This window comes from Helobdella robusta (assembly GCF_000326865.2).
Source record: "Helobdella robusta unplaced genomic scaffold HELROscaffold_34, whole genome shotgun sequence".
Classification (NCBI taxonomy): domain Eukaryota; kingdom Metazoa; phylum Annelida; class Clitellata; order Rhynchobdellida; family Glossiphoniidae; genus Helobdella; species Helobdella robusta.
Window position 1 is genome coordinate 180,107 of NW_008704659.1, and position 10,000 is coordinate 190,106.

At 33.1% G+C, this 10,000-nt stretch overlaps 2 protein-coding genes across 2 annotated transcripts; one reads left to right on the plus strand and one right to left on the minus strand.

Annotated features, from left to right (window-relative positions):
* Positions 1-3,621: 3,621 nt before the first annotated feature.
* On the plus strand, positions 3,622-3,944 carry HELRODRAFT_148568 (hypothetical protein; the record flags this gene model as incomplete). The annotated part of the gene is made up of 2 exons (XM_009022938.1): positions 3,622-3,756; positions 3,906-3,944. Coding segments are annotated over 2 exons (174 nt in total), but the record flags the coding sequence as incomplete, so codon positions are not given.
* Positions 3,945-7,147: 3,203 nt separating this feature from the next.
* On the minus strand, positions 7,148-7,504 carry HELRODRAFT_175511 (hypothetical protein; the record flags this gene model as incomplete). Its single annotated transcript, XM_009022939.1, has 1 exon — positions 7,148-7,504. One exon carries the CDS (start codon positions 7,502-7,504, stop codon positions 7,148-7,150), a length of 357 nt encoding a protein of 118 aa, XP_009021187.1.
* Between the last annotated feature and the right edge of the window lie 2,496 nt (positions 7,505-10,000).

Here is a 10,000-nt window from a genome sequence, read left to right on the forward strand (position 1 = left end):
ATGTATACCAAGATGGGTGTACATGTTTAATTAGTAGGAGTAATACATTTAGTAATATTACTAATGGCATTATTCTCAATACTCTTAATAGTAGTAGCAGTAATATAATATTGGCGTGAAAAGATGACGCAATCGTTAAGATATTTGCTCTTGGTGTCGCCGTGACCTGGTTCGAAAACAAAAAGATCCCCGTCCTTCACCACATACAATCTGTGTGTTGGATGCGCATATTCATATGTGTGCGTGCGTGCGTGCGTGTGTGCGTTTGTGCGAGCGTGTGTGTGTGTAATAATAATAATTACAATAATAGTAATAATAATAATAATAATAATAATAATTACGGAGAATTCTAAGGAAGTTAGATATTTGAGAATTTTCCCACAATGCAACTGAAGCGTTGAACGTGATTTAAAGGTAAATAAGGTCCAGTGCCGTGTGTTTATATGGGCAAACAAATAAGACAATCGTCATTGTATGTGTTTGTTTGTATGAATGTGCTTGTATGTGTGTGTGTGTGTGTGTTTGAATGTTTGTGTATGTGTATGAGTGTGTATGTAGGTGCCTATGTATGTGTGTGTGTGGGGGAGAAACATTTTGGATGTAGTAGCTCTGCAATAGTAGTAGTAGTAGTAGTAGTAGTAGTAGTAGTAGTAGTAGTAGTAGTAGTAGTAGTAGTAAAAGTAGTAGAAGTAGTAGTATTAGTAGTAGTAAAAGTAGTAGTAGTATTAGTAGTAATAAAAGTAGTAGTAGTAGTAGTAGTAGTAGTAGTAGTAGTAGTAGTAAAAGTAGTAGTAGCAGAAGTCGCCGCAGTATTGGCTGTTGTTTTTTTTTTATATTTTGGTTCTTTGGTTCTTCAGATAAAAGTTTGTCAACACAAAGACAAGAAGGAGAGATGGAAGGTTAAAGTGAAAAATAAATGGCGGTTGTGTCTCCATGTGACGTTTTGTTGACGTTGTATGAATACCTTTGTATGCGTACTTTTGTATTCGTAGTACTGTTGTGTATGTACGTACAGTTGTATGGGTACTACAGCTGTATGTGTACAGTTGTGTGTGTACAGTTGTGTGTGTACAGTTGTGTGTGTACTACTGTGTATGAGTAGTTTGTATGTCTACTACCGTTGTGTATCGTTGTATTTAACCTCTGTATATAGCTTATTTGCGCTTGGCCGACCGCGCGGATGAAACGGCGCGCGTTCGCGTTGGAACGTCGTTTGTGGCTACTGCAGCCGCTACCATTTTGCCGAACATCTCCCATAATCCCTTCGTACAACGGATACCACGTGACCTAGGTCTGACCTCTTTATAGGATTTATCTTGGCGTTTCATGTTTGAAAAATAAGCGACGACAAGGTGCGTTTGTGTGTGTCTGTGTGCGCGTGTGTCTGTGTGTGTCTGTGTAACGTGTGTGTCTGTCTATGCGTGTGTGTTTGTGTATCTGTGTGTGTTTGTGTGTGCGTGTGTAACTGTGAGTGCGTGCTATGGTTAAGCGTTTTGTATTCATGGAGTATTGGTCAAGTTTGGTATTTATATTAAAGTTAGTGTCAGAAATATTATCACTGCTAGTTGTATTATTAGCAGTCGTAGAAGCAGCAGTAACAGTAGTAGTAGTAGTTATTTTTGTAGTAGTAGTAGTAATAGTAGTAGTAGTAGTAGTAGTAGTAGTAGTAGTAGTAGTAGTAGTAGTAGTAGTAGAAGTAGTAATAGACACAGTAATAGAAGTTGTAGTAGTAGTAACGTTATCATTGTTATTATTTTGCAACTATATTCATTTTCCAAAAAAAAGTTCTGTACAAATATTGGCTCAAGAAATTTTAAGAATAAGCAAAAGGATGAATAGAGGAATAATAATAATAATAATAATAATAATAATAATAATAATAATAATGATGATGATGATGATGATGATGATGATGATGATAATGATGATGATATGGTGGTGATGATGATGATGATGTGATAGTTGTGGCTGTTGTTGTTTGCAGTTCAATTTCTAACACTGGTTTCGTTTACATATTCTTCTCATCTCTTTCTCTCTCTTTCTCTCTCTCTCTCTCTCTCTCTCTCTTTTTCTTTTCTGTGTTCCTTTGTTTACCACCCAACGTTTCTCTCTTTTTTTCCATGTCTCTACTTTTATATTTTCTTCTTTTTTTCTATCTCTTTCTTTTTTAGTATTTTTTCTATCTTTTTATCCCTCTAATTTTTTCATTTTCTCTTTTTTTCTTTTCCCCCCCTCTCTCTCTCTGTTTTTTATTTTTATCTCCTCAATCTATCCATTTGTCGCAAGACATCATTCGCATCTAAACGTTTAAACACTCTTTCCGCCACGTGACTTGTCAATCTCGCCTCGGCCAATAGTATTCCAGCTTAAGATCTCGAAGACTCCACCCACTTTCATAGAGCATCTATGGTAGCGATGATGATGATGACGGTGATGATGATGGTGATGTGTAGTGGAATGAATAGCATTTTATTGCGAAAGTATATATAAAGCCGGGTTGACTAGGAATTTTCGTCGTGAATTTTACGTTCTAAATTTGTTACTAAGTTTTTTTATATCATAAAATTTGTAAAGTAATTATAAATAATAAATTAATAATTAAGGCATAATAATAATAAATTAATTTTTGTTTTTTCCCAATCTGCAATTTTTTGACTAAATTTTTTTTCCGTACATCCCACCATGCAAAATTTTAACCAACAGACCAACATCGTAATTCAAAACCGAATGAGGCATTCTTCAACATACTCAGACATATCCGGCAACTCGGCATTCAACCACAACAGCAACAACAACAACAACGTCCACATCCAAAACAACAACAACAACAGCAACCTCAGCAACAACAACAACATTTCAAGATTCCCGAATCTAAATCTCAACTTCCCAACAACTCCCAACAATCCCGTCTCACCGTTTCCATCTCTGGTTTCAACTTTTCTCTCTCCATCCAGTCACAACCTGCTTCATGGCATTCCTGGCTCCATGAATGCCTTGACTCTGGCTGAACGACTAGCAGGTTATTTTGTATTTTTTGTATCTTGATTTGCATTTTGATTTGCATCTTGATTTGTATCTAGATTTGTATCTTGATTGGTATCTTGTTTTGTAATTTGTTTGTATCTTGATTTGTATTTTGATTTGTATCTTGATTGTTATCTTGTTTTGTATCTTGTTTTGTATCTTGTTTTGTATCTTGTTTTGTAATTTGTTTGTATCATATTTTTTATCCTATTTTAATCTCCCAGATTTGGCCGTCTGTTTAAAGGAATTAGCATCTAGGCTCATAAAATTTAAAATGAAATATTTTCTTTTCTTAAAGTTTAATATAGAATAAAATTAATGATATAACACTCAGCAAAGATGTCCCTGACGTGTCGTTACGTCGATACAGTTGTTAAATAAAATAAAAGTACTTGCGTTTCAATGAAAGCGATCAAATAGTCATTCAATCGAATTCATTTAAACAGAGTAAAACTTTGAAAATCAATTACGCTCTAGCAGGATTAGCAAAATAAAATAATTTTAATAATTAATTAATCAACTAACTAACTATAATTATTAATTATAAATTCCTCAGACATAATTTTAGAGGCCCGTTATGGAGGTCACAGAAAGCAGAGACGCAGCAGAACGGCCTTCACCAATCAGCAGCTGTCGGCCCTTGAAAAAACTTTCCTCAAGACCCACTACCCAGATGTTGTTATGAGGGAGAGACTGGCCATGATGACCAATCTACCTGAGGCCAGAATCCAGGTTAGTCTTCCAATTTGTAGAAATAAATTATTATTCAGTAGCGTAGGGACCCTCAAACACCCTTTTGGTAAAGCCCTCAACAACCAATCAAACATTTATGTAGCGTGATTTGGGACACAAAAAAGTAAAAAAAATTTTATCAAATGAAGGTATGGTTCAAAAACCGACGGGCCAAGTACCGCAAGAAGCAGCGCTCCGTCAAGAACAATCCAGAAACGACGACGACCTCGCAATTGAAAATCCTCAACAAGGCATCTCTTCTCCAAAAGGACACATCCAACAAAACTGGATCTACACCCACTTCCTCTGAAAAAATGACAGCCCTTCTCAACGCTACAGCCTGCCCTGACAAGCAAACAACATTAGCGGATAATTACAAATTACCATTCGATGTTAAAGTTGAGTCGGACGACGAACCAATCAATTGTGACTATTTTTTTCAACAACAACAGCAACAACGGCTATTTTCGCCCCAAAAAGTTAAAGACCATTTTGTGTTTACATCTCCTAAGAAAGAAGAAGTAAACGAAGATGGTGTGAGGATGGAGTCTGATTCTGGGGCATTCCAGAAACATTCGTCATTGGAACTTTTGAAACAGGGTATGCGTGTGTTTGTGTTTGTGTGTGTGTGTGTGTGTGTGTGTGTGTGTGTGTGTGTGTGTACTTCCAACTAATTTAAATAAAGTTTTGAAAACGTTTTTTTATTCAAATTTGCAGACGACGAAAGTAACTCCTCAGTCAATATTGACGTGGATGAAAATAGCAATCAGTCGCAACCACAACAGCCACTACAACCACAACCACGAAACGACTTCTTGGCAAACTACATGCCACATTTTTTCACCAACAAAAATCAATTTTTATCACCATTTCCACCTCCACCATCATCTTCGTCTTCCTCATTCTCATCATCATCGTCGTCGTCATCATCGTCATCTATAATGTTTCCTACTGGGAAAAATGTGATGATGATTCCACCATCGTCGTCATCATCATTTTGCTCATCCGATCATCGTCTCACTCCTGTTAGCGAAGGTACAAAAATACAGTTGTGGCAAAAATTGTTGCACGTAGGAATTTTTTTCAAATAATTTTACCAAAATAATAATGAAAAATGAATTTATCTTATAATCTATCTAAATTAAATAATTCTATCTTACTTAATAAACACAAAACGTCAACTTTTTTTTAAAAACTCACTTGTAGAAAAACTTTCCGACCAAACCAACACCAACAACAACAACACCAACAACAACAACAACACCAACAACAACAACAAAATCTCCCAAAAAAACCCAATGCTAGAACACTTATGGCAGATCTCAACAAACAACCCAACATCAGCGTCATCATTGACCAGCATCATCAACGATAAACACAACAATATCAACAACAACAACAACGACATTTCCTCAAGTCATCTCATATTTAACGACCCAGCATACAGCAACACAATTCCGCAACCTTACGCCTTTAGACCACCATCTTATTTCAACCAAGCCTGCGGTAGAAATCTTTTTGAGTCATTCTTACCGAAAAAAATGGCCGATACCCCGATGACTATGCTCAGTGCGCAATCACTATTCCACAGTTCGTTACCTCATTTCATTGCAAACGCGCCTATTCCATCCAGTTTTTTTTCCTCCTCGCTAGTGCAGCTGCGGAACGGCGGGAACACCTTTCTACAAAATATGTTTGAAAAATCTTTGATGGAATCTGTACAGCAGCAGCATCTGCAGCAGCAACAACATTCGCCACAGCAGCCACAACAACATCAGCAGCAACAACCACAACAACAGCATCAACACAAGCATACAAACTTTTCAATAATCGATGAGGATTCTAATAACCAGAACCCTTACGAAAGCGGCCATCTGTTGGGAGAAAAGTTTTTTCTGCTAAACAACAACAACAATAACAACAACAATAACAACAACAACAACATGATCAACACACATGTCAGAAGTAAGAATCAGACGGCCATTAATTCAAAACGCAATAATAGTAATAGCAATAATAATGTGGTCATTGATTCAACTATTACAGACGATTAATAAAGTCTTCCAATTAACTAATTACCTTAATTAGTACATATGTTCATATATGATTGATTAATTAATCAATTAATTTCATATAAAATAATTTTTTTTTAATTTGAAAACTATTATAATGATAAATATAATAAAATGATGAAATTTAGGTATGAGTGAATATATGAATTAATGAATGAATGAACGAATGATTGGATGGTTAATTGATCGATTGATTAATTGATTCAATGATATAAATAGGTAGATTAATAACATAGCTAGATAGATTGATTAAATAAATATAGATTGATTACAAGTAGCATATATATCTGAAAAATAATTTTATAATTGTAAAAATTAATAACGTATATAAAATTTTGAAATTGAATTTATACGAATCCTAACTATAAAATTTTTTTGTTTGTGTATAAGGTAAATTTTTTACGTTATTTTGATTATATAGGTTATTTTCATTTATGTATCTTATTATTTCATTTTTAATAACATTTTATTTATTATCATTGCATTAATCTAGCTCCCATTAATATACTCTAGACTGATTGTTGAAATTATTAATTATATTAATTATAACTACATAATTAATAATGATAGTTATAATTACACTAGATACAATTGCTAAAATAACCATGTTCGAATGCGGTCTGAGCTAAAGACGAAGATTTTCAGCACACCTATCTTGCGTATGATGAGGTACTTAGTTGTACATGAAAATTAGCGTGGAGTGTGTGTATTTTGTGTCGTGTGAATGTGCATCGTGCAGAATGTTTAAAGTTTTTTGTGACTAGCTAAGAAGCTATTTTTAGTCATCTCTTCGTTTTTCAAATCTGCAAAAATACAAAAAAAATTCCAAAATTTGTACTTTTAGTAAATATTTAATAATCGCCAGATAGTAGTCGAGAATTTAGTTAAAAACCTTTTACGTATTTGTAAAGACTGGAGATACATTTTATTTGATCTAAAACAAAATCCGTTTTTAGTAAATTATCATAATTAATTACAAAATGTTAAAAATATTTTCAACGGGATAAAAATTGCTATCTTTATTTGACAGTCTCTAACACGAGAGTAGTCAACATTTTTGCAACCAAGTCATTTGAGTACTAGGAATTAAAAATGAACTTTGAAAATTTTTATTCATTCGCAAGATCCATTGAATCTAATTTTTAAATATATATCTCTCAAACAAGAAAAAATCTAAATATATCTTTCATATTTAAAATATATTATTTAATATCCTTATAATTTATATTTATCAGATATAAATGGCATAAATAAAACATATTTATGTGCCAAAAAAAAGAATAGCAGATAAATCGCAAATAAAGATCTGGAATGTGATATTATTTTGTCCAAGATACTTTAGGAATGTCGTTGTATTCAGTCAGTTTGTCCATCTTCACATTGAACTCCAAGATTCTTTCTCTGTGACTTTTAAAAGCTTTTTTCTTCAATTCCTCTATGGACCTCTTCTCTTTGGCTTTCTCAAAGGCAATTTCAGCTGCCGTCTTCGCGACTGGTTCAACGCTTTTGGAGTACCCCATATCGACTAATCTGACGTTCGAAGAGTTCACCATTTCGGCTATTTCTTTCTCCCCGACGTTTTTAATTTTTTTGTTTTTCATCTTTTTCTTAATTTGAGGATCAGAAACTTTCTTCAGTTTCAGAGGTCCTTTAGAAGCTAGTTCGTATTCAGACATGATACTTCGAAGTTTTTACGATTTGAAAAATTCAGAATAAATTGCCAAATCTCTCTCGGATCTGCAAGTTTTAGAAGCTGAAGTGATGGCTTATTATTATATACCTATTTAAGAGCATAGAACTGATATTCCGATCGTAAAATTACAAAGAACTGATAATCAGATCGTAAAATTACAGTTTAAAGTTTAGAATTTACGAACGTAAATTTACAACCATAGACATATAAATAAGAACTGTTATTGTACTAAAGTTTACAGTACATGTCTTATATTTTTTATTGCATGTGCTATATGTGAACTTTTACAATTCCCATTTAATTAAAACAATGCACTGAGAAGATTCATCAATACGCCAATTACATTTTTGCGGCATAAAAACAGCTAACTGGCAATTGATCAACATTTTAGAATTTTCAACAATTCTATATTAAAATTTACAACAAAAATCAACTGAAAGTTAACTTTTCTTCATTATGTCTTTGTGCAGAAGCACACGAACAACATTTAAAACATAGAATCCACATAAATCAACCGAGTAAAGGATTTTGTTTAAATGGACAAAGTGAATGGACAAGGAAAATTATCGAACATCGTTATCAACAAATTTAATCAAATTTGTAATCAAATTTCCATACAAAGAATAACAAATTTATTGATAAAAAACGAATACAAAAAATTCAATTAGATAACTTAATTCAAACATTAACACTAACATAGTAATATTGTAACTCACTACTAATACAACAATTTCAGAATATAAAAACGATGAAAAAAACATTGAAAAATATTATGATATAAAGGCCGGACAGAATTTAATATACGCAAAAACAACACATCTCTTATCTTCTCTTTCTTTCTCAAAATTTCAAAACTTTCATGTTGTTTGTCTCTTTCCTTCTCTCTCACTTTCTTTCTCTCTCTTTCTCTCACTTTCTCTCTCTTTCTCTCTCTCTCTCTTCTAGACTTCTAGACACGCGCAGGCAGCAACGGTAACAAAAACAGTACACCACACAGCCATACACACACACACCACACACACACACACACACACACACACACACACACACACACTACTAACAACAACAACCCGAAGATTACACAACCTCAATCGAGTAGTGCACAAAAAAAAGTTCGAGTGACCATTACGTAACTATCAATTGATCGTCACTCCAACCGAACTTCATGTAATACTGAAACACAGAATACTACCAAATAGTAAAAGTCGTAACCATAAATAAATACTACCTCATCAGCTACTACTTTTGCCAAGTATTTTAAATATATATTTTTTTGCCAAGCGGTTCTGCGTATGTCAGAGCTTCAATAATAAAGACTAATGACTAAAAAAATATGCTGTGAAGTTCTACATCCAAGAAATTTCTCATTTCACATCTAAATTTATATACATATATAACATTTTCTTGGTGGATGAAAATTAATTTGAAATTTAAAGCGGAATATACGGCAAAATGTTAAACACTATTACCCATACACACGCACACACACACGCAAGCAGGCACACACACGCACACACACGCACACACATGTAAGCACGCACACACACGCAAACACTCACACACACTCACACATATTATATATGTTCATAGATGTTGTTCTATCATGATTAAAATAAATAGAAATTTCGGTTTTACACTCAAGAAACTTGACAATGATTTACGATCGACCGTTAGCAATATAGAAAAATTAAACGGGTAGCTTATTAACGCTGAACACGCCGTGATTTTCATCAATAATTGTATTTTTGACTGTCTTAATCCATTATATATATATAATTGACTGTCTTAGCCAATTATATGTATGTATATATATATATATATATATATATATATATATATATATATACATACATGTGTGCACATAAACACTTCTACAAGCAAAAATACATGAAGATGATATTAATACTTTTTCTTGGATTCGTGTTGATTTCAATTATATAGAATGTAGTCGATCTAATGAAAGGCAGATGCTGAAATTGTTGAATAGATTGGATATATGTGTTTTTGTATGTATGTTTGTACGTGTATGTATGTATGTATGTATGTGTGTGTATGTGTATGTATTTGTATGTATGTATGTGTATGAATGTGTATGAATGTGTATGTATGTATGTATGTATTGTTATTGGTTGTTTGTTTTGTAGTTGTTCAGTGCATCCTTTCATTCTTTTGATATATCATAAGTGTCTTTCTTGCACACATGTCTACATACATGTACGTATGTGTACACACAGACATACGTACATACATACATACATACATACATACATACATACATACATACATACATACATACATACATACATACATACATACATACATACATACATACGAAACGAAACGAAATTTTATTTTTAATACACACACACATACATACATACATACATACATACATACATACATACATACATACATACATACATACATACGAAACGAAACGAAATTTTATTTTTAATACACACATACATACATACATACA